Source organism: Ammospiza nelsoni, chromosome 13 (genome assembly GCF_027579445.1).
Source record: "Ammospiza nelsoni isolate bAmmNel1 chromosome 13, bAmmNel1.pri, whole genome shotgun sequence".
Lineage (NCBI taxonomy): Eukaryota > Metazoa > Chordata > Aves > Passeriformes > Passerellidae > Ammospiza > Ammospiza nelsoni.
Window position 1 is genome coordinate 17,468,530 of NC_080645.1, and position 25,104 is coordinate 17,493,633.

The 25,104-nt window shown below is 37.4% G+C and overlaps 2 protein-coding genes across 5 annotated transcripts; one reads left to right on the top strand and one right to left on the bottom strand.

Annotated features, from left to right (window-relative positions):
• Window positions 1–1,143: 1,143 nt before the first annotated feature.
• Window positions 1,144–15,720, bottom strand: CMC2 (C-X9-C motif containing 2). 2 transcript variants are annotated; one of them, XM_059481195.1, is made up of 4 exons: window positions 15,651–15,720; window positions 9,471–9,607; window positions 5,314–5,385; window positions 1,144–3,401 (listed from the first exon to the last, which is right to left on the bottom strand). In XM_059481195.1, exons 2-4 carry the CDS (start codon window positions 9,549–9,551, stop codon window positions 3,327–3,329), a joined length of 228 nt encoding a protein of 75 aa, XP_059337178.1. In that variant the 5' UTR covers window positions 9,552–9,607; window positions 15,651–15,720; the 3' UTR covers window positions 1,144–3,326. The 2 variants fall into 2 exon arrangements, with proteins under 2 accessions (XP_059337178.1, XP_059337179.1); XM_059481196.1 differs by lacking the exon at window positions 15,651–15,720 and adding an exon at window positions 11,994–12,033.
• Window positions 15,721–15,824: 104 nt separating this feature from the next.
• Window positions 15,825–24,503, top strand: CENPN (centromere protein N). Of its 3 annotated transcripts, none has more exons than XM_059481497.1 (11): window positions 15,825–15,986; window positions 16,575–16,764; window positions 17,863–17,908; window positions 18,465–18,521; window positions 18,954–19,030; window positions 20,076–20,252; window positions 20,962–21,063; window positions 21,640–21,697; window positions 22,108–22,220; window positions 22,835–22,958; window positions 23,325–24,503. In XM_059481497.1, the coding sequence occupies exons 2-11, from the start codon at window positions 16,594–16,596 to the stop codon at window positions 23,438–23,440; spliced, it is 1,041 nt and encodes a 346-aa protein (XP_059337480.1). In that variant the 5' UTR covers window positions 15,825–15,986; window positions 16,575–16,593; the 3' UTR covers window positions 23,441–24,503. The 3 variants fall into 3 exon arrangements, with proteins under 3 accessions (XP_059337480.1, XP_059337479.1, XP_059337481.1); XM_059481496.1 differs by having other exon boundaries at window positions 15,883–15,986; window positions 16,583–16,764; XM_059481498.1 differs by having other exon boundaries at window positions 15,883–15,986; window positions 16,583–16,764; window positions 22,111–22,220.
• The last annotated feature ends 601 nt before the right edge of the window (window positions 24,504–25,104 follow it).

A 25,104-nucleotide genomic window follows, 5' to 3' on the forward strand; every position in this document is an offset into this window, starting at 1 on the left:
TCGTCAAGGCATTTGAAGATTTGCTGATGCTCCATTCTAATCCATGCTAATAAAACTCAGTGTGTAATTTAAGTTGCAGCACTAAAATCCATTATGTTGTTGTCCCAGTAGAGAATCTCCTTTGCTTAAGCATTAATGTTAGTAATTCATTTTTAACTCAACTGTCAGGGGTATCAGTTTCCAGTTTTCCATTTTTTACCTAAATCCTTTTAGGTATTCCACAGAAGTGTGTTTTCATTTATAACAAAAAAAAAAAAAAAAAAAAAAAAAAAAAAAAAAAAAAATTGAATTAGATGTCACGATTTTTTAAAGCATGGGCAGTGCCAAATTCAGGAATGCCTGACTGTTGAATACACTTTATACATGAGGTGTGGAGCTTCAGCAAAGTGCATAACACATTGGAAATATTCATTACAGTGACTTCCAGTAACAGAGGGAATAACTAACTCACAGGACTAGTCCTCTCCCAAATTGTACAGTCAGCTCAACTAAATCAAGGTTTTGCTTCAAGGTCTAGAAATGACACATCATCTGTATCAGCAACAAAGGACATAATTCCTTGAGGATGTTACCAACTAAAGTTTACAGGGAAAGATGAGTGGTACATTCATAATATATTAACATTCAGCACTGCAGCTTAACAGGAGACAAGCCCTGCTGTATAAAGAAATTAACACCAGAGCAAGAACTCACCCTGTTGTTCTTACACTATGCTGCTGCTATTCAGCAGAATATTTTTCCTTTTACTAAAATATATTTTTTAAAAAACATTAAGGAAAACAGAATGTCATTTAGTTTTCCAGCAAGAGAAAGTACACTACAAATAGTGTTACCAGGTGTTTCTGATAAAACTACAGGGATTTTGCTAGACAGTTATAATTCTCTTTGCTCTGTCCTCCTCCTGTCCATGTATCCTACACTTTTATGGCACTTCAATATGGAAAATACTCATCATTATGGCCAGAGCTGCCATATCCCCCTTCTGTTTCCCCCTTCTTCACTTTCCACCATGAAACACACGAGCTTTTCACATGCAATTCAACACGAATTCCATGAAATTTGTTTTCTCTCTCAAATACAATTTGTCAGAAAGAACAATGGGCAAAATGTTCCTATACACAAATGAGATTGCAATAAACTGTCTTCAAAGTCTGTAGAGAAAAGTTTTATTTCACCCAAGCTTGCTTTAGGAAACAAGAAAAAAAAACATACATTTACTATTTCACCCTTACCCCTTTCTCTGTCAGATAAATGATCAGTATTTTTACACCAGTGTTTTTCAGCTTCAAGATCAAATTAGCAACATGAACTCTCTGTCAAACAAAAGGAACAAAACCCACAGGAATCAATGGCACTCTCATATCACACTACTAGTGGGCAATTAGCAAGGAGAAACAGAAGGAAGACCATGATCAGACTTTCACTAGGTAAACAAAGCTGATCCGTAAAATAGATTTATAAATAAATGTAGTTAAAAGTATCAATAGGAATTGTGTGTGCCATTTGGTCTTTCATTCACTAAGCACATTGATCTTTGCAAACATGATTCTGACTAATGAGCTGTGTTAAGTGGCTCTTGGTTTCTTATTTTGTTGCTTTGTGAAAGACTGGGACTCACAGAAGCTGATTAAGGAAACAAAAGCTTCAATGCTTCTGCACTCAGCTATCAGCTTCTCAACCTAATCTCTGGAACAATTCTCAATTTATTTATTTACTTAAAGGCTACAAATCCTATTTAAGAGCTTGCCTGAAGTAGGTTGTGTCATCTCAAATGGAAGAAGTACCATGGATGCAGAGTTCCTAGATAGGGGAGTTCACTACAAAGTATTCTTTCAAAATACTCTGAAAAATACCAATAAAGGCTGCACCACTTCCAACCATTCAAGTACTAATTCAAGCAGTGCATCATTTACTTGTTCTAAGAAACAAACAGCATGTCAAGATGCAGAAACAATTGCTTCAGCTTTGCTTGGAGCTGTCACTGAAAACATTTGTGGTTTAATTTTACTGATTTAATTGGGTCCATCCAGGTATTGAAAACTAACTAAAATTATTCTATCTAATTCACCCTTCAAAAGAGCTCACAAAATACCATTTTCTTCCAAAAACAGGGGCATGTCCCAATTTCAAGATTGAGTATCAACAATGGTTTTTACATCAAACCATGTAATTCACTGTAGAATAGGCACCTTTTTTCCAAAAGTTTTCTAGATACTTTGTATACTTGGCTCAACAAAATTTATATTTTAAAAAGTATTTTGCTGCTAGGCAGAACAGAGAACAGAGGCATTATTTAAAAATAAGGCGAATCCAGCAGACACACAGAGAAGCAGCTCCACCAGTGGACAAACCAGTGTATGTTTTGATATCAAATCATCTGAATTCTGAGACTTCTTGTGGGCTTTCAGCAGTTTGATGGAAAATAAACACCTTTTATAGGCTAACAAGGCAACCTGGTCACAAAACACACATTGACTAGCCTGAGAAAGTTACACTTTTCTTCACTTCAGTGTCAGCTTTGCTTCAACCTCAATTGTCATAATGTGATTTTACTTTTGTACCAGAGAAAATGGAAGAACTTCAGCTTATCTTTTTGGCAGCACTCCTCTTCAAAAATCACTCAGCACACATTGATTGTACTCAACAAAAATCAAGGGGAAGCTTTGTAAATCCCTGGAAATGTTCCATTCTGAATTTCTAAAGCCGCTTGTTTTGGATATGATGAACAAATTGTCTTACAACAGTCTACACTGTACATATGGTTGGCAGGGAGGATTTGTAATCTTCTCAGCTGAAGACAGTAGCTTCATCCTTTTAGCTCCAATAAAAATACTAGAACTCCAATTACTCCTTGATAGGAAATTCCCAATTTCAAGCCACATCTGTTTAAAATTTCTCTTTCCTAATCCATTTAAAAGTGTTATCACAACACTACAAAAAGCGATGAAAAAAGTAACTTAGTGTTTTCCAATGAAAAACAAACAGAAAGTCCCTACAAAACCTATGATATGAAAGAGAAACTGCTAAACACAAGGAGATAAATGCAACTCAGTACAAAGTGAGAAACACATAGTACCTCACACACCAACTCCTCATTACTTAACAATCATAAAAGTGCCACAACAAAGATTTGCCACCGTAGTTTTCATTTAGAGGTCGAAAATTAACTTAGGTTGTGAGTGATGTATGGTATTTATTTTTTCACATTGTTTGCCTTGCTGGGAATGAGTATGTATTAGATGCCTTTATTTTGTCACCATCTCACAAACCACAGGCTGGACAAGTGACATCCCTGTGGAGCTGCAGCTGCCCAGCCCCAGCAGCGCTCACTTCTCTGCGGCTCTGTGCGCGTTCATTATCCTCTGTCGCTTCTCCCGGTTCCTGCGCCTGTTTTCTTCGTACTGCAAGACACAGAAGGAAATTAATAGATCAGCTGTTATCATTAAACACATGTGTCAAATTTAAAACTGTAGAAGCATTTTTTACCCAGGAACAGAAACAATACATTTGACTGATGTGTTAGACATACAGCTCTTGCTATCTAGATATAGGTTTGTTTTTACTTTGAAATTAACATTTGTACTTTGAAATTAACATTTATTCCATTAAAATACAGGTTTCTAAGTTTGAGGTTATTAAGCTAAAGAGCATTAGAACATTCTAATAATGAATATTCAGTTAATCTTAAGGAGGAACTTAATTATACAGTGATCTAACGTACACAGCTACACTTCACACGAACTAGGAAAAAAAAGTTGCACTGGTGCTATTCTAGAGCACAGCTCAGGCTCTTTTCCTTTTGCAAGATACTGATTAATGTGGATCTGCCTTCTGAAAAATGAATTTGTCATCACAGGCTTGGTCTATTTTTGATCCTGGTCATTAACTACGAGCACAGATCAAGCAGGATATCAAGATGAAAAGAACAAAGACAAATTTGGATTGAATGAGAGTAAGGCATGTGGGGATTTTTAATGGTTTAAACAAGAACCACAACAGAGGCAGGACTCCAGTGTAAAATGCAATCAAGGAAGCCTTCACAGGTTAGATACATGTATAAGATCATCATGCTTTCAAGTACCCCCTGCACTAGCAGAATCTTGAAGAGCCCTTCTTTCATGGCAAACAAAAAGGAAACATTTTCATGGCTCAAATAAATGAAAAATTAAAAATCAATGCATCATTTGATATGTATTTCATGAGAAGAAAATTATTTTTGTCCTTAGGTTAGAGCATATATTTGTTCAATATTTTAATAATTGGTATCAAGAATAAAACCCAAGTAAGCCACAAATATTCAATTCTCTATGTAATGCAATAAACTAAAAAAGAAATTGATTTTGAAAAGGATTTGCAGTTTTTCATCCATTATACTGATTGGTCTATAACTGAAATAATGACCCAAAACATTACTTAACATTTACAGAATGTTTAACTTTTTCCCTTGCCAATATTTAATTTTTCAATAACCCATCCATGTTTTTATGTAGAATGAGAACAATGGATCTTTAAAAACTACATCTTTACCTCTTCAATATTGGTGAACAACCTTTCAGGGGCTTCTTAGTAATGGCATATCAATATAAGCACATTTTAAGAAGGCAGATAAATATAATCATCAAGAACTCCTTTAATGTAAAGGCCTCAGTGGAAGAAAAAATAAGAATAATAAGATTATGTGGAAAGAAACTTTTTAGTATGGTGAAATTTATGTAAAAATTAGAAAGTACAGTTTAAAGTTAAAAAGTGTGTGAAATGTTCATTTTTATGTTCTGTCATGTAGGTACAACTACCATAAATATTAAGAGCACTCTTCTGAAAATGTGCCTATTAAAACAGTTAATGCACCTAAACTCTGTCTTCATTCCTTCATATCTGCAGACATTTTCATTTAGGGCCTAACTCAGCAACTCATTAAGTAGTTTCAGTCAGTGTAACTGACTTCAGCTTTAAGTGTTATTTATGCAGAAGTGACCATTACTGCTTTATATTAAATTCTGTGCAAATACCACTACTAAAAAAAAATTGAGAAAAAAGTCAGGAGCAATCTGTGAAGCATCAGTTCCTATCTGCAATATTTGTTTCATTAAAATGTGTTTTCCTATTTCTGTATATCAAAAATACACCATGCCATTTGTTAATGCCAGATTTTATTTGACAAATTTATTTTTAAAAGTTTGGATTTGGTCTCAAGTGCCCACAGCAGAACGTGCTTAAATTTATTGATTCATACTACTTAGTAAAAAACAACTCTAGTTCTCTCCCATTTTTTATTAAGCATTTAACTCACAATATTTATAATTTATTGCTCACCTCTTTCTTTAAGCACTTCCTCATCTCACGGTCAATATCATTGCAGTGGCCAAAAAACTTCAAAACATTGTGCTGATGAGTTAAGGAGAAAAAAAAATTACAATTCAAAGGTTTCTTCCTCTGAAGCTCTATATTTATTTAAACTCATTTGCATTTTTCAACATATCCTGGTCTTTCCCTTTCTTGTGAAAAGTGGTGTTTGGTAACTTCTTTCCCAAGCAGGCAGAGGTTCAAGCTACCCCTGAAGTTCACTTGAGCCACCCCTGCCTGGCAGAGAGTTGAAGGAACTCACCATGCATAACCAAAGGAGGACACCTAAGCTGAAGCTGTTGTTTAAATGCAGAACATAATTTTATTGATCTACAAGTCAGTCTCACAAATCTCACTCGCACCAGTTTAAATAACATACAAACAATAAATACTCTGAACTCCAGGTTGTGATACAGAGGCAATGTCCTCCCTGCATTGGTTTTCATTATTTCTTTGTGACCCAGAGAGGCAAAGGATTCACTGCTCCATTGTCCCAGCTGCATGAACAATGTGCTGTTGGTCCAGAAGATGCAGGCACCAGGCTTAACTGACTGGAACATCAGAACCAGTATAAAAAAATCTCTGGATCTTGAGGTTAATAAATAAGCTATATTTACCATCTTTATGGCACAGCTCAATTGTGGGCCTTAAGCACATTTAAGTGTTCCTTATTTTCTAAAAAAACTGCAGGTCTTGTTCTCATGAAGGCTCTCCACAGCTAACATGATGGTATTCACCATAGAAATCTGTCCTCTTAGCCAGTATTCCTTAGAACAATTCCATTTTTCTGGGCATTAAAGCACTCTCAGAATGCATGGCTGTAGAAGGACTGCCTTTTCAGGGCCATGCTGGTGCCATGCTGCAGAATCTCAGGGCAGGACCTGGCAGCAGAGCACCCAAGTGATTTAGAAGACCTGAAGGAGGAGATTTTTAGTAGATATTTGCAGCTACACAATGAATGGAGACAACTCAGCCAATCTTACAGACAACTCATGAATTTAAACAAAAAAGACCAAGAAGAACAAAACAAATGCACATGAAGTCCCTTCCACATTTCAGAGGAAATCCTATGTGCATTTCCTGACCAAGCAGCTGGATGGATTCATACAAGTGATCCATGAACACTATTAAGGATTCAAACTATGAACAAGATCTCATCCAACAGAACACAACTGAAGTAGGAGTGGGTTAATAAAGTTTATGACAAACACTTTACTACAGCAGTGCTATAATTAGCTTGTTTATACCCCTGTGATTTATAAAGGGCATCAGATGACTGAAGCAGTTGCATGGAACAAGTTGTCACTTTACTGCACACCGATCTTGCTTTTACAACATTTTCATTCCAGCTAATACAGATTTAATTTTGTATTCTACTTGCATACCTGCATGTTAAATTTCAAGGTGAACACTCACATTTCAAGCTAACTCCACTCTGACTAGTGCATACAGTGGGTTTAATCTATGTTTATTTAGCCAGATTCCTAAAATGTCAACTTCTTGGCTGAGATTATAAGGGAAACAAAGAATCAGTTTCTCAAAATAGCTATTACACCTATTACAGTCATACAACTGCAACACAATACACATTTCTTTGAGCTACTACCTATAAAAATTCGTCTATTTATGGCACATACTTGGCACCAGAGTGGAATTATTAAAAAAAGAAGTGACATCAAATAGGAATCCCATTAACCTCTCCTCACTTGATACAAAACTTGATATACAGGGCAGGTTCTAGATTAGGGATAAAGTAAATCAAATTGACTGTTGTGAAAATGGACACCCAATTTTAAAATAATGCTTTTCATCCCTCAGGAATGGCAATTTAAATTGCAGATTAAGGTTCTTAAAACATTTTGGCATTTTAAGAAAACAGCAAGTAGTCACCAATAACTCATTAATACCACTGACTTCAGATTTCAGTGAGTTCAATTTAAAAAGAATATTTCAGTACATTCCCACTGAATTTCAAATGAAAAAGTATTGCTCCCTTTCAGCTGAGTGTGAAAAAGTCATCCTCACCCTTTCTGTTCTGAGACTGCCAGCACAAACATCCTCTCCCAGCTGAGCACAAGACTGACAAAAGTAATTCCTCTTCATGCAAAGACCAACTTCAAACAAAAGCAAGAGAATATAATTCTGTGCATGATTATTATTGCTGCTCCCAGTGCCTTCATAAGTCAGACTGACAACAAATTCCTTTGAATCACTTGCTGCCAGGGAGTTCAGGTGCACCCTTTAGTGCCAGTTCTCAAGGCAGTCCAATAAGCAACATCACACAAGTCCATGATACTTCTTTCTTCACATTCATTTAAAACAAAAAAAAACAACTCCAAACCACAAACAAAAAGCCAGCCAGCCATTCACTACTTGCAAGCAGTAAATCAATACTGCTGCATTCCTACTCAAAGCACAGAAAGCTCCCTATGTATTCAGGACAAATCTGAATGTATTTTCTTTCCTAATTGGATTTGTTTTCACAATTATGAAAAAATAATTCCAACAGTTTCACTTTTTACTGCTTACATGCTGCCTGTTCTCCTGACTGATGGTCATTTGGCAATCCTTTTGATACCACAGTACTTAAGGTACATGCAGTCTTCTCACTAAATTCTAGCTACAGAACATTTACCTGCATTATAACATTAAAGTTGTGGCAAAAAATATCAACTAAAAATGAAAGGAAAAAAGTTTCTAGTCTCTCAAACTACCTAAAGCACTTTTTAGGCAAATTAAAATTTCTGAACTCAGAAGAAAAGCGTCATTCCTACATTCAATTCAACTTTTAGTTTTAAAGCTTGGAGATGTTCTGTGCAGGAGCAGTGGAAGGGGAAGTACCACCTGTGAGATGGTATCAACAGACTGCAGTGTGCTCATCTTTCAAGATACTGCACTCCAAGTGCCAACAAAACAAATTACATGTTGCTGAAGAAAACCAGAACAATATACTCCCTGCAAATGAATTTCAGTATTAAAACTCTGCTCCCTTCATTGCTGTAATTTAAAAGTCATAACAAAGTGTGGTGCTGAAAATGTTTTTTAATAAGTTACTTTAGCTATATTAAAATCTTACAAAAATGTTGTTACCCATCTTCAAAATATAATGTTTTCTCTCACATTTTGTGAATTATCAGCCTTGCTTCTCATCCTGCAATGGTTTTTGAAAGGAAAAATTTACAATTCTGTTCAAAACAATAAAGCTAACAATTTTATTGTCTTAGAATCCAACTGCATTAAAAAAAAAGATCAATATCACAACCAACCATGGAGGTGAAAATATTGTAGATTGCTTGTACTGGTGTAAATCAAGAGTTTTCACATGCATCGTGAATACTTAAATATATTTTATCTCAGTAAAAAGAATGAAATTTAACTATTTTATGCACTAATACCACATGATTATCTCTGCAGAACATCTACTTAGAATATACTGGGAAAATAACAACACTGCAAGGATGCTGCAGAAAGCTTTTAATGCAAGGGCCAAATCTTCTACATTTAGGAGATGTAGACAAAGCAAATTTATAAAAAGGCTTTTGAACAAGTAAGATAAGGATTCCATTATCTTGAAGCAATGAAGAGCCTGGAGAAGCCTGAAGACAACTCAGCATTTCACATCCTTGAGTGGGTGCTCAATAAGAAGATGGAATCAAGGAGTAATTCCCCATTAACTCTCCAAGCCCTGAACATCAGGCATGTGGCTGTTGGGATCCCCATCCACACATCTGCTTTAACCACCCTGAATCATCTGCCCAGGGACACCTGGAAGATGGAGATGCTGTGAGCATACAAAAAGAGGGCATTTGAAGCTGATTTTATCATTGTTTTTTGAGGGGTTCACAGCACTAAGAGATGCAGAAGTTATTCCAGTTCTTAAAACAGGTCCCTAAGTGTTAAGCTGTAGCACAGAAAATGTTAAGGTATGTTGTATTTCCTCAATAAATCACTGGCATGATTTTACACAGCCATCAGACAGCTCTTCAGTGCAAACACACCAGTAATATTTCATGGCTGTTCTGCCTAGAGGAGGGTTTTCTCTCCATGATCATATAATATCACCACTAATTTATCTGACACTCATTTCCCCAACCCACCCACTCTTTTCTCTGCTCAACACTTCTTACCTCCCTGTGACACTTCTTGAGCAGACTGATAATTAGGTTACACTCTTCAGTGTGCAGATGAGGAGACAGGTCTGGATGCATCTTTAGTTAGGGATGATTTTAGTAGCACAGGGACAGGAATCTGAGAAAATTTCCACCTGCCAACATTAAAACAGTGTCACTAGCAAGTCTGATTTAACATAAGATATTATCACTGTGTTATTTTATCAATATTTGAGATCAAAATGCAGTTAATAATATAATTTATATTAAATTATTACAGTCATTAAACCCAGCACATGTCTGATATACACAACCCAAATGTTAACAGTCAGCTAGAAGTTTATAATCTTGGCTATCACAGACAAACACAAAACTAAGATTTTAATTTTCAGGGACTCTCTAGCAGCATTAACCTTTCTTGAACTCCAGATTATTTTTTCACCTTCCTACTTCAATTTTCTGTTTTCTTACTTTAAAAAGTTAAGTGTATGTGATTTTCTTTCTACCTTTCACAAAGATTACAACAGGAAGCACAAAGCACTCTGAGAACTGGCATCTTTTTTAGCTATCTACACACTTCAAAAAAACCCTAATCCAGACATTGGTGATGCTTTAAAAACCAATAATCACTTCATCAAAACAGTATTGGTAGTTTTTCTAAATCACAAAGAATTGAAAAGTCCCTTCTTGCAACTCCATGTTGCTGCCTCTTGCTCTTTCACTGTGCTCCTTTGAAAGCAATGGGATTGCTCTCCTACAGAAATCCCCCACCCCATCACAGTGGAAGGAAGCATTTAGATTTCTCTGATGTTTTCTTTCTGCAACACTAAAGGGGGACACCCTTTCTTGCAGGGTTCTGTGGGGAGGGAGCAAGTTCTTTAGTTGAAATGGATTGAAAGCATCATATGACAGTGGCTGAAGGAAGATGACACCTTTGTTCAGGAAGATCACCATGAAGGGGAGGAGAAAAATCCAGTTCATACCAGGATAAATGGGCTCATCTTGGTGAAATTTTATTTTTATGGCCCATACTGCCACTGAATTGGAGAGATGTTTGTTTGTTTGCTTAGTATTTTGTCATTTCCCCTTCTCCCAAAGGCATCACCTTTCCAGTTGCAATACACCAGGCAAACACCACCACAACCTGCAGTGAGCAGCCAGCCCTGGATTAACACTCCTGCTAGACAGACTGGACAAATGCAAGCAGCCAATGGTCACATTTTACTATTGCAAAATCCCAAAATTCAGCTGCTGGTCTGACAATTATAATCTCCACTGCTATTCCAAGAATGCTCAAGGAATATATTCAGCTTAATATATATGTACACTCATATACCCAGTACTTCCCATTATGTGTTCAGCTTAACAAGAGTTAGATTCCCACCAGCAAACTTAATTTTAAATATCCAAACATTTAAAAGCCACTTGAGAACCATGAGAATATGTTCCACATAGTGTTGTAGTGATTTCTTCCAAAACCTTCCCCATGCTATCTGGAAGTCCAATATTACACTACACTTACTCTTAGCACAGAAGTTGTTGGAAACTGTACAAGTTGCTTAAGCATTCTTTCCAACAAATTAACAAATGAACCTTTAGAAATATGACAGCAGGAGCACGACTGTAACAGCAAAGTGATTCAGAACCCTGCTGTGTTATTGCCACCAGCCTTTGATTGCATGCCACACAAAGTCAATATGTTTTAAATTTATCAGTAGAGTTTTTTGATAGCTCTGGAATTAGCATTCCCCTGAGAGGGTGACCAGCTCCGTGGCTGTGTGTTACTTTACCATGTGGGAACCCAGATGATTATTAAAGCTCTTCATCATTCAGCTCTGCCTGTGCCTGCTCAAGCTGTGATCTGAGCTGGCAGTGTCAGGAGAAAGCCAGAGCAGTGTCCAGAGAAACTGGGAATGCACATCAGCACAGGCCAGCAGGTCAAATGGAGCATTCCAAGGAAAGAGTCATTATTTCTAAACCAAGAACAGCAATCACTGCCATTGTTTGCTAAAGTATTCTCAGACCCTGGATGAAAGCCACCAATGCCACCACCAGAGGTGATGGTGCATTTTTGGTTAAAAGCCTTCAAACAACTCCAAGGGATTTTCCAGTGTCCCCTCTTGTGGAATAGATGCTACAAACCAAAGGTCTAAACTGTCACACCAGATCAGTACTCCTGACATTTTCAAATAACATTCAATATTAGAATGTTTCATGTTCTAGCACTCAGTTCTTGCAGGATGTGATGGACTAAGGAACAAAACATCTTTCTGAGCCTCCCTGGAGGCTTTAAGCACCCCTGAAGTTCGGACAGAGCAGCGTTCCCAGTGCTCAGTATTAAACTGATGTTCAGCAGTGGCAGATTAGACAGTGGTCTATAAATGAGCAGGGAAGGCTGAAATCTTTTTGCTGGAGGGGAATGACTGACAAACAGAAGCTTCAATAGAAACAACAATTTGTGTGAAGAAAGGACATTGGTTTCCTTAGTTTCTTTTTAATAACATTCTAATGAAAAATAAGAATTCCAAGTTGCCATCTTACCAGAATATAAGTCCAAATGGACAGAATTTTATACAGGTAACTCAAAGGGAATCGATACATAAAAGAATACTGGGAAAAGAAAACAGAACAAAAAAAAAATCACAGGAAAAAATCGTGAATAAGCAATATAAATTGCTCTGAGGAAACTACTAACAGAAATGTGGGTAAAGAATGCCAAGGTAAACACACAATTTCTGTAGAAGAAATACTGGAAGTGAAGTAGAAGAACAATATTTAGAAAATACAGGAATTGCTTCAGAACTGCAAAATGCTAAGCAAATGTTATTATCTGAAGTGACTATTTGGAGAGAAGAAATTATCTCTTTACATAACGGCACTGACGTATTTCACTGGTTTGGACAGAAATGTTCTGCCCTTTAATGTGTTTGATGAGGGATTCAGTGCAATTTTTTCTTTCTTGATAAAAATTACATTACATAGGTATCTCAATAATTTGGTTAAAATACCTCAAAAATAAACTTTTCTATAAACTATTAGTCTCTGAACATAGAAAACATGGATAAAGATAATTAATCTTTCAACTTCCTAAACCAGTTTCTAGATCTATGTTATTATCCTGGGTAAGAAATAATTAAGAAATTGTCTCATTCCAGTATCATAACCTGCCTGGTTTCTCCTTAAGTAGGGAAAATATAGGATATTCTAGCTGTATTGTTTCCATCATAAACCAGATTTTTTCAAAAGCCTAAAGCTGAAATTTTCTGATAATGATCCTGAACTTCCAGTACTAGTATTTCTGTTTAGAAAAATAATGAGATCATTCCTTGTAAGCAATCTTGGGAGACTGAGCATCTCAAATTTTCTAAAAGCAATCAACATATAAATTATTGAGATGTGATACTCATCCCTAATCTGAAAATTGATCTATATATGTGTTCACTACATTAAATACTTCCTATTAAATGCAAAAGGAACCTACAGGTACTACAGAATTCAAATAAAACTGCAGACACCCAGGAAGGAGGCAGAAACCAAAGGCTGACCCAAAAAAGGAGGGAAAAACACTGTGGGCATTTCATGTTTGACACCAAAATTTAGGATAAAATTTCTCTCCACGTGCCAATTTCTCCTCCTGACTTCCTCACACTTCCTGTGTGGAGAAACAAAGGCTTCAGTACATTCTCACTTCTTCCCAAAATCAACCATGAGGTCAGCATGTCAGGAAAGCTCCTTTCTTTTCTCACAAACTCACATAAATATGAACTAACCAGCTCCCTGATGCAGCAGGAAAACTGAATTAGGTTCCTTTCGTTTTGCTGCTTAGCCCAATGCTGAATCTTTCCATGCTTGAGGGGCAACAATGAAGGGAAGGTTTAGATCCAGGTAATTGTTTCCATAAGATGCTTTGTCTATATTTAATTAAAATATGTGAGTAGACTATTTTTTAAACTGAGTTTTACTATTTTTCCATTTGAAAAGAACACAATCATAGTTTTTTTCAACTTTCTAAGATGAATGGTAAAAAATACCCAAACCACTGTTCAGAAAAATGACCTCTTAAAGCAAAATGCGAATCCTTGTTTAGCAACCCTGCTGATGAAAAATGCCACCTGAGCAGCTGCGTTGCTGAGGATGGAGCTCTTTACAGGAACACAGAACACGAACTTTTCCTGCAGGCGCTCAAACAACGCCCACAAGGCGGCAGCAGGAGCGAGCAGAGCCCAGCAGGGACTCACAGCAGGGAGGGGAGCAAACTCGCCGCTCCTCTCTCCACGTTTAACATTTCTTTTTGTGGTTAATGTCACTGTCTAACTTGATTAATACAAAACATTTGGAGTTTCGCACTCTCGGTTACACGGTATTGTTCTGTTTGGTGTTTGGAAAAAATATTTACAATCGCAACAACTTTTTGTTTACTCATGTTTTCTCTAAGATGGTACAGATTTTTAGCATAAAAAATCCAGCTCCACACCCAACAGGCTGGTATTTGTCTCAAGGTATCATTGGTGCCACTTCAGCAGAACTCCTGCATTCCTAATGTTCTTTCCTACACAAAGAATTTTGACAAAAGTTCTGAATACTCAGAGATCAGTGAAATGAGAAATCACAGTTGACAAACACCATTTTAAAACCCAAGGGAACTCAAAACTCAGGACTTTGTTTCTACCCTTCAGTAATATCATTAACATGTTCCAGACCAGGATATTCAAGTGTCACTCTGTGCTGCTGTCCTTCAGGCTATGATTAGGCACACTGAGAATGACCCCAACCTTTACAGCATCTTCAAGAAATTTAAAAATCCACTTTAATAAACTAAGCTTAGCTAAATCTTACAAAATTTACTCATGACCTCTTGAATTTCAGTCTCTAAAACTGTGCACTCGTTTTTCAACATTACTTATTAGAATGAGGGAAAATAATTTAGAAACATGTCTATTAAGACTAGAAAGGAAACAGAAAAATGGTCAATTATGTCTACTTTGAGATCTTTTTAATTATGTAGAATGCATTTACTTTCCCTGAACCTAAAGAATACTATTTTTTTAATGCTGATAAGTAAGAAAGATTCATATTTATTTTCTTTTTACATTACTGTTTTCTGCCAACAATTCAACTTCCCTCACAGCAGCAGAATGAACTCACCTTTTAGTACCTGATGAAACTACACCATACCTGATTTCATACTTAACAAAACAAATTAAGGTGTTAATCCTAAGGAACAGAGCAGGTGGAACACTAACTTGAATACTAATTTCTACAATTTTATTTAAGGTTGAATAGGTGATTGAGTAAAGCACTCAATAGAAGATGTTTTCACTTCCGGGCAATTATTTAAGGTCGTATTCATACAAGAAACATCAGCAGAGTTGTGACACGATTAGTGGGATATAGTGCAGAATATGCAGTTAAGAATGACAAGATGCAGACAGCATAAAACGAAGCACGGTCCATTGGAAGGTGTCCCTGCCTGGGGCAGGGGGCTGAAACAAGATCATCTCTGAGGTCCCTTCCAACCCAGCTCATCTACAATTACGTAAGGACACGGCGCTGTCACCAAATTCCTGCTTTGCCAGCTGCTCTCGTACTTCAGCTGCATCCACCACACCAAGCTTCCATCTCATCTCCATTTTATTAATTTCCCGAAGAAGAATTCTATGAACCTGTCAAAATCTCGTAAAACAGCTTTTCCCCTTCAGAGAGAAAGGGAGCAAGAGGATTTATTTCCATGTTGGAAATGACGGGCTCTGATCCCTGTAGCAAACCGATCCCTGACCAAAGGCAGGCGGCACTCGCACAAAGTAAACATTGCTCAGGTTCTGCCACGGGCTGCCAGGTGCTGTCACCACGTTAATGCGGGGGGTCCCACTGAAGCAGCTCCTCACTGCTCCCGGGAGGCCTTAACGAAGCGACGGACACACAGACAGAGGAGAAGCAGCTTACGGCAGCCACAGCGGAGAGACCCCAGATCCCCCTCAGGGCTGCCCTCCCAAAGCCCCCCGGGAGCTCCGCAGGACGTTACGCGGTGAGTGCAGGGTCCCAGAAGGCGGACCCGAGCTCGGCTCGGCACGGCCCCCCCACAAAGCCAGGCGCTTGGAACGGAATAGGGCAGGAGGGGGGAGAGCTCCCCTTTACACCCTCTTTTCCCTGAATTCTTCCCCTTCCCGCTGGCTCTGCCCGAGGCCGCCCCTCACTCACCCCACTGCGGGGCGGACGCAGAGATTCGGCCGGCCCCGGCCGGAAGCCGCCTCCCAGCGGACAGCCCGCAGGGCGCCTGCGCCGCAGCGGGGCGGGGCTGCGGGCGGGGAGCCCTGTGATTGGATGGACGGGGCCCGGCGCGGGGTCTGATTGGTCGGTTCGAAAGGCGGGCGCGGGAGCGGCGTGAGACGGCCGGGCCGGGGCAGATCCGGTCCGGTTGGTTGGTGACGGGGTCTGCGCGGCCGTGGCCGCTGTGCGAGGGCCCCGGACAGACAGCATCGGGCCGGACAGACAGCAACAGCAATAGCAACAGCCCTCTGCTCGCACCAGGCCTCGGTCAGTAAGGGAGACTGCTAAGGGCGTGACGAGACTTGGTCTGTTCGGCTTGAAGAGCGGGAGACTGAGCGGGGAACTCATGGCAGTGCGCAACTTTCTCCTGAGGGGAAGGGGAGGGGCAGGCAGTGATCTCTGATACCAGTGACAGGATCCCAGGGCATGACATGAAGCTGTCTCAGAGGAGGTTTAGACTGCATATCAGGAAAAGGTTTTTCATCCAGTGGGGAGCTGGCCACTGGCACAGGCTCCTCAGGGCAGTGGTCACAGTACCAAGCCCGACAGAGCTCAAGAAGTGTTTGGACGAACGCTGGGACTCCTGGTGGAATTCCTGGGGTGTCCTGCACAGGGCTGGGAGCTGGACTCTGATCCTTCTGCATCCTTTCCAACTCAAGATATTCTATAGTTCAGTGTCTAAGTAATTTATTGCACGTATTTTAACTTGCCAATGTCTAAGTCTGTAGTAGTGCTGCCCTTGGGACTGCCATCAATGTCAGCCAGTTATGCTGAGGTGCAGCTCTGTACACCTTTGAAGGGAGCAAGTCCCCTGAGCTTGCCTGTGGCTTGGTTTTACTTTCTTTAACCTTTCAGCTTTCCAGGTGGTTCCATCATGGATGAAACTGTGGCTGAATACATCCGAAGAACTGTGCTAAAAATCCCAAAGGATGAAATCAAGATGATGCTGCAGAAATGGGGCTTTCTCTCTGAGGCACAGCTGCAGACTCTAAATTTCCACCAGATAAAGGACAACATTTCCCAAGAAGTTGTTCAACTCTGTGAGGTAAATCCTCTCCTTCAAAAAATGTCATTGACATATAGGATGCATGAGAAGCATCATGAAAAAACACTAAAACATTAATCTTTGGCCACAACACAGCCTCAAATGGCACTTTGTAGTTTGGAAAATGTAAAGCTGAGCTTGTAGCACCATTGGTTTTGTCTGATCTGTAGGAGTGTAGAACAGTCCTATACTAAGTATTCAAAAATATCTTTTGAGCTCTAAGTTGCATATGGTAGATAAAAGCTCAGTATGTTAAACCTTTAAAAAATGGGTGTGTTTCTAAATTGTAAAATAAAGGTATTGACTGAGATGTCTACTCATTGCAAACTCCTGATTTAAAGCTATTTAGTATAGGTAATGATATCACTAGTTTATATCTTTTAGACTTTCAATTTTTTTTAACTTTCCTTGGCCAGAATTACTTCCATTCAGCATGCTGTAAGCAAAAAATTATATTATCTAACTCTGAATTTAGTGTACCAGAAGTCTTTAATATCATAACCCAGATAAATGCAGTTATTACTGCTACATCTTGAATTCTGTAACTTTTGGTATGATTCCCTTGAATTTCATACTCAAAAATTGCTTACCTGGAGTGTAAATCAAACTACAGGAAAGAAACTCTTCAGTTATTCTCATAAGACGGCAAATGCCATATTTTAAAATAGCAATTTTTTTCTGAAATACTTGTATCTGTAACAAATTGTGTCATGCAGTTTCTTAAAAATCCTTTCATGCTATAGAGCATAAATAAGCAATAACCAGTATGTTACAATGCTGACAGTGAAATACCAGTCACTGATGCATTGTCATAAATACCTATTAACTTTCTTTCTAATTGCTTGTACATCACACTGTAAGGATTACATTCCTCTTGCTGCCTCTGCAGAGGAACACTTAAACCTTGCTGAAATAGTTGTCATTATTGATTTCTCACAACTTGGGACCAGGTGTGGTGCCTTTGAAGAGAATGTGTGTGCTGTGGGCTTCGGTGCAATGTCCTTTAAAGTACCAATACTGAGATTATTTTTCACTTGATTAACAGTGTGATTGGGCTTTCCAGACCTGTAGTTCATCATGCACTCTTGTTCTTTCTAGGAAAATTCTGCAGACATCAAGCAAGCAGCAGTTCTAGACATAATTTGTAAGTATGAAGTGAATTAAAATGATATTTATTTTTTTTGAGTAAGTTGATAATGCCCTTAATTACATAGAGATGACCCTTGTGGGGTACAGATGCATTTGAGGTAAGCACATCACATTTTAGATGAATCTTATTGGATGTGGCCTCTTACAAAAAGCTCAAGATAACAAAAGTATATAACTCCTAACTCCAATATCAATTCACAACTTGTTTATACAATAGTTTAAATCTCAAGTTTTTTTTTTAACAGTCTACATGTCTTACATTGGGCAATTGAGGTAAAACCCTTCCTTAAACATTGAACCCCAGGGATGCCCTTTATTATCCACTCACCAAATTAGAAAAGAACTTTGCATCTCTTTAATTACAAAAAAAAAAAAAATTGCTTTTATGGTTGCTGTGAGTGGTAGTTTAAGAATGGTAATACATTATATTGCATTATCAGAAGTCATATTTTTTAAAGTAACCTGTCTATAAAAGTATTGTAAAATTCTTTCTTCCTTTAATCCCTGTTTGATAATACATTATGTTATTGGGCAATTCCTATTTTTCCTAGACAACCACATCTACCAAAACAAAAGAATGTGGAGTGTTTACCAGATGAAAAAGTCAGGTAAGATGTCTTTCCTTGCTGTAATCCCACAATTCTCAGCAACTTAGTGCTGTGCTGCTTCATATCCTACATTTTAACCACTATCCTACATTTTCATGTAGCTTCATTTGGAATTTTTCTGTAGAGAGATTTTTAATATTTTACTGCAGCCTAGTATGTATTTTTCAATGGAGATTACATTTAATGTTTTTAGAATACTTTCCATTAACTTCTCAAGCAATTATTACACATTAGTAATTACTAATTAAACATTAATCTTTTCTCTGTATAACAATAACATGGGTCAGAATTTAAATACAGCTTTTTGTGTAAGGTTATGCAACTTTATTTTTTTTCTGCCTAATTTTGTTTCAGCAAAACTAAAAACATCTCTAAACTACTTGTAAACACAAATGTTATTTCTGATTGGCTTTTTTTTGTCTCATGTAACAGGAGAAGAATTCGAATATTTTGATATAACAGATTTCAAAAAAAAGTTTAAAAGAAGACTTCGGTCAGCCTTGAAAAATGTAAGAATAAATTCATTCTAAATTTGCTTCATGGCTCTGGCGTCAGTATGTTGTTTTCATAACTGTTCCTCACAGTTTGAGTCAAGAATTAAATGGAATTATTCATTTGGGAATGATAGGAACTGCATGTGAAATAGGAAAAATGTATTGCATGTCTGATTTAGCCGCTTCACAATTGTGCTGGAAAGAAATAAAATGCAAGTTTGTGTTAAAATGTGACTGGCTTCAACAAAGGCACTGTGTTGGTGGTTTTTTATCAAATCTTTGCCCAGTTTGCAGGAGCCTTTAGTTGCTTTAGCTCACCAGCTTCATTTGGGCAAGGGAATAGAAAATGCCTCTGGCTGATCACCTGTGTCACTCCCTGACACCCAGTGGGTTCCACTCACAACAGGAGAGGCAACAAACCCAAATCACACTCACAGCCAATCAGCTGCAATTCACATCACTCTCATAATAAAGTTTTTCAATAGTTTGGGTTTCTGTTGTTTAGGTTTTTTTTTTTAAGTCAACCTACTTGAGTCAAGGTAAAAAGAAGTAAACAAGGAGCAAATCAACAAGAATAGAAAAGGGAATGTTTAGACTTTTGATTGTGTATTCTTGAGCAGTGTTAAATCTTAAATTCAGGTCTAAAATGACAAGCTGATCAAAAGTTTAGTTTCTCCAAAAATGGACCTATTGGAATTATTGCCACTAGCCCTCCTTCTAAACAGACATCTTTGTGTTGTTTTCCCAAAAGAGAGATCAGTGCTTTTGTAACAAGCTATTTTCTATTTTCAACCTTCAGAAAAAAAAATGTATATTGACAGGAAGAAAAACAATAATAGAGTTTGAAAGGTAATTCTTCTTTTTATCCCATTTGTGAGGTTGTTCTTCTGTGGAAATTTTATTTAAATCCAATCCTTACGCCACTTAGTGGGTTTTTTCCTTATTCATGCAGTGGTACTAAATTATGTTTGGGTCTTGTGAACAGAGATGGTAAGAGATAAGAAAATGTTTATGGATACCCAAATGTGTTGGTAAATCAAAACTTTTCTATTTCTCTCAGGTCACCATCACCTTTAAGGAGTATGAGGACAATGCAATCTGGATTAGAGTTGCCTGGGGAACACCACATAAAAAACCAAACCAGTACAAACCCAGCTATGTTGTGTACCACTCACAGACTCCCTATGTCTTCATTTCTTCCTCAGTGCTGAAGAGCACCTTGCCTCTGCTGTGTCAGGTACAGATTAAAACTGCTCAGACTGACTTCCCCAGTCATGTAGAGCTATAATTGGGTTAGCTTTTAAGAGGATTGGTAAAGACACCTCACTTAACATAATTTTCTAAACCCCATTTTTTTTCCTCCTTAGCTCATGATAAAAATGGGGCAAAACACAAATCTTTGGATTGGTGCATTGTGAATAAATTCAGTTTATTGGGATTCTTACTGCTCCTGAATTTAATTTCTTAACTAAGTCTCAGGCAGTATTCCATTAAATTGCATCAGAGAAATGGAAGAATATTAGATCAATACTTTTAACTTCAAGAACTAAGCATATGAGCTCATCAGGGAATCATTTCTGTTTATTTCTGATGATCAGCTTTGGTAGTGTTTTTCCCTCTATTTAGAAATTTCCTCAAATTTCTGTAGTTGTAATTCAAATATCTTCTGAGTCTGTTTGTTTATTTTTCAGCTGATAAGACTATGGGACTTAGCTTGTTAATACTGTGAATGCTTTTAAATATTAAAATTTTAAATTAATTTTAAGTATTAACCTGAGCTGTATAACAATCTCTGCAACGTTTTTTCAGATATGAAAATCCTAGTAAAAGGGCAGTTGCTTACCTTGGAACAAAGACATCACAATGTCTAGAGATGCTATTTTTTTTATATATTACAAAGTGATGATTAAGTCTGATGTTAAAACAATTTCAATTTTTATTTGAAGGCCCTGATTGTTGCTTCCAATTACCATGACATCCGTGAAATGGAGCTTCGAAGTCATTCTTTAAACTCCCTTAAAGATATTGTGTTTAAAAGGTATAGCCAGGTGAGCCACTTCACAAGTAAATCCTAAGTCTTGCTTTTTGTTTCAGGCCTAGTTCTCACCCCTTAGCAGGGGGAAAATTCACCTTTTCCAAGAGACCATCAAGTTAAAATAATATTGAACTACTGAGGTGGACAGCCTTTCATGAAGGTAACATTGCAGTGGGGATGTAATTATTTGGTATCCCGTATACTCTTTATTATTGTAATTCCTGATGGCAAAACTCAGATTAAAAATTACATGAACAATTCAGTCCTAAGCTTTTTTAGCATCCTTTCATTAGGCTGCCTAGAGCCATGAGTTGAAGGCTGTTGGAATGGGTGCTTAGTCTGCTCATCCATGCAAAACTTGTAAACAGGGAAATGTTCACAAATATCCTAAGACAGGCTTTTTTTTTTTTTTTTTTTTTTTCAAAATTATGTTGGCTTCCAGACTTCTAGTAATGGTCAAAATTTGGAAGATCATTCTTCCAGAATAAAAAATAAAAGGAAATATATTAAAGTTCTTTTCAGGTAGAGATTCTAAAAGTAGAACTGAACTAAACCAATTTTTCCTCTCTCTCTCTCTCTCTCCATTTAGAACTTCCAAACTTGCACTCCAAAACCTCTTCAAGGAGGGAATGTAGAACCAGAAAATGGTATGTATAATTGAAATGTAAAGGCAGTTTAAATGTCATTCCTGCTAGCTTGTGAAATGATGTTGATAAAAGGAAATGTACATATGTTCATTCCCATTTTGTTATCCATCCCTGGTGCCTTTATAGTGGCTGGCACTGGGAGAGGTCAGTATTTCCCATGAGTGGTACTGGACATGGAAACCAAATCCACTCAATGCCCAGTATCTCACATTAGCTTGTGTTTTTCTCTTGGTAAGAACTGAAAATATAAATGGTAGAGACAACTACCTTATCCAAAAAAAGAGTGCAATGAATTCATTAAAATTATTATTTACAAATTTTCATTGGAATAATCTGATCAGAAAAACAGGATTGCAGCAACTGACAATGTTGTCTTTCTGTTTTCTTTTCCCTACTCTTTCCTCCTGCAGCAGATAGAAGGATAGTTGAAGAAAACAGAAGTGAGAAAGAAAGAATCCACAGACTGAACCAGGAAGTTTTTGGTAGTGGTCCCCTACCAAAACTCGAATTTGCGCAATACAGGGTAGGAAAAGCAACCCATTTGATTTGGGGTTTTCTAATTTTAATGGAGTGGTAGTTAGATTAAATTTCAAACTTAAAAAATACATGGGTTTTTTTAAACTTTAGGGAGGACATTTTAAAAATTAATGAGTTAAAATTCTCTGTAACAGGCTGAAATTTGATCAGAGTTTTAGATTGTGTTTCAGTCTTTCAGACCTGTGAACTCAGCATTTTGCCCTGTTTTTGTAACAAAAGTAGATTTAGGCTAGCAATGTGTTGAAGCATAGAAATAAGGGTTATTTTACATACATACAAAGCTTATCCTGTGTATGACACCATAATTGACTTCTCAGTGATGCACAGGTTTTATTGCATGAACAGATAAATTGAAAATTCTAAGAAATACTTAATGTTTTCCAGTATTGCTGAACAAGCTGCCTCTTGCTTTCAGCAAAAAACTCTGCCACATGGTGGCACCCTCAGATTTTACTACAACACTACAACATTCCTGCAGCTGGAATCATGTTATCATTACAAATTGGAAACAGTCTAATTAAATGTTTATGTGTAATATGTAATAACATAAATAAAACATATTCATTGCTTGTACTCACTGGTTAAATTTTGTGTTAACAGCTTGAGACGATGTTTAAAAGTGATCCTAAATTGGATGTTTTGGATAAAAAAGAGCCATTCAGATGTTTGGTCAAGTTTTCTAGTCCCCATCTTTTAGAATCACTGAAATCCTTGGCACCAGCAGGTAAGTGTTCCAACTCTGTAAAAAATTCCAGAGTTTTAAATATTTTTGGATGGAAATACTCTGGACAGAAATTCCAGAGTTTTAAATATTTTTGTCACCTTACATTCCGCTTGTATCTCGCATAAGGGAGCAACTAACCAACTTCAGAGTTGGTTTAGAAAAAGAAACACAGTAGAATAAAGATGTTACCACTTTAAAAACTTATGTCTAAACATTTTTTTCTTAGAATTACTGGTTTGTATATGGATACTCAGGCTGTGGTTTTAGTTTTAGTGGCTTTGTTTTGTGCTTCAGTTTTATTAACAGTTATTAAAGGTAAGTAGTGTTTGAGTACAGCTGCAATTATCTGTCTCTCTCTCCCCCCAGGTATGGCTGATGCACCACTCTCACCACTCCTGACATGCATACCACATAAAGCTAGGAATTATTTTAAAATTAGAGAGAAAAAAGGTTTATATCCAGAAAGTTTTGTAAGCCCTTAATTTAAAACTGATTCATGGAGAAATATGCAACTCATTTATTACTGGTATTAATCTAAATCATCATAAGATATTTAAAAATAAGTTATTCTTTCTTAATACCCTAAAGTTTTTTCCATATTATGGCTCTGCTTGAATTATTTTTCCACAGCTGTCTTTAACAGAAGTTAGCCTTAACTAATAAAAGCTAGTTGCAAAGTTTAAACAGAGATGATAGTTATTTTCAATTTAAATGTGATGACTGCACTTAACTGTATTTTAATATTTGTGAAGTTAATAAAGGCACAATAATAGCTGTAGCTATTCAGTTTGTTATCATAGCTGTAGATGGCTACAGTATTCCAGAATTTCATATTTTGGACAGAGCACCTGCCCTGTTTGGGACATGGGCACAGCCCCTTTCAGATGGGTGGGGCTCCCTGGCTGCAGCTCAGGCATGTTTTTATCTAAGTACAAAAATTGTATTCTGAGACTATTCCAGGGCATGGGGGAGAATGGACATTTGGAATGCAGATGTCAGCACCAAGCTGCCATCCAGCTTTAGGAGGGATTCATTAACTCACCTTCCAAATTATCACCAAGGGCAACAGCCAGTAAGAAATACCTGAAAATCTGCCTGTTGCTATTAATGTCTTAGAAAATTTTGTCTCAGAAGAATACAATGGAAGAGGCAATATTTTCTTTTGAGGAAGTTACAGGTTTTAGGATATCTCAATGTTTGATCATTCTCAAATCCTTGCCTGCTGCCACTGGATTTTTGCTTGAGAACAAAGTTTATGGAATTGAGATGGCAACAGTCACTAATGCAAACAGCTTTGCAATGAAATTCTTTAGAGCTGGGAAACATTGGCAATTGTATAGATATTTCCTGCTTTGTTTTTTGAGACTGATTTGATCTGAAGATTCATTTAAAATGTACCAGTTTTTACTTTTAATTCTGTTTTCTCGATTGTTTTGTGTACACTTGGTGTATATAGACTATCCAATATACTTTCAATATCTCAGTGTACAGAAGCAGCTGTATTTCCAGAGGTTGTATGGGCATGTTTTTTGTTGTAGACTGTAAATAAATGTGTAAATTAAGTCATTTCATGAAAATTTGTTTGGCCTGACTTGAAAACAATACTTATCATATACAGATTTTTGGTTTGATTTTCAGCATCTCTATACCTCACACATGAAAATGGGTTTAGGACTATCTGCTAGTGCTATGGATTTTAGGAATTCCACCTGGGTAATTTAAATGTTGATTTGACAAAGTACTTAATGTTAGGATTGTGGAAGAATTCCAGGTTTGGTGTGATAGACATTAAGAGCTGGCTCTTACCATATTCCACCATACTTCCAGGATTCAGGTCCATTAAGATTCCAGCATGTATTTCACTCTGTGCAACTTGTTCTTCATAATGCTCTCTCCCAAATAACCTAAATGCCTGAGAGGGCAGTGATTTACCATCAAGGTAAAGTTCCCAAGTGCTCTAGAACACTGTGAGTACCTGGCCTACTGCCTCTTGTTTCTGGGAAAGGCAGCCTCCATCCCCTTTTTAGTATCTCTGATTTTCAGAGATGTTTTATCTCTAACTTCCTGTAAGCAGGGATATTCCAGGAACTACACAGCATTTCCAGGCAAGGAGGTGTGTATTTATTAATTTGTCAGGAAACGTTTG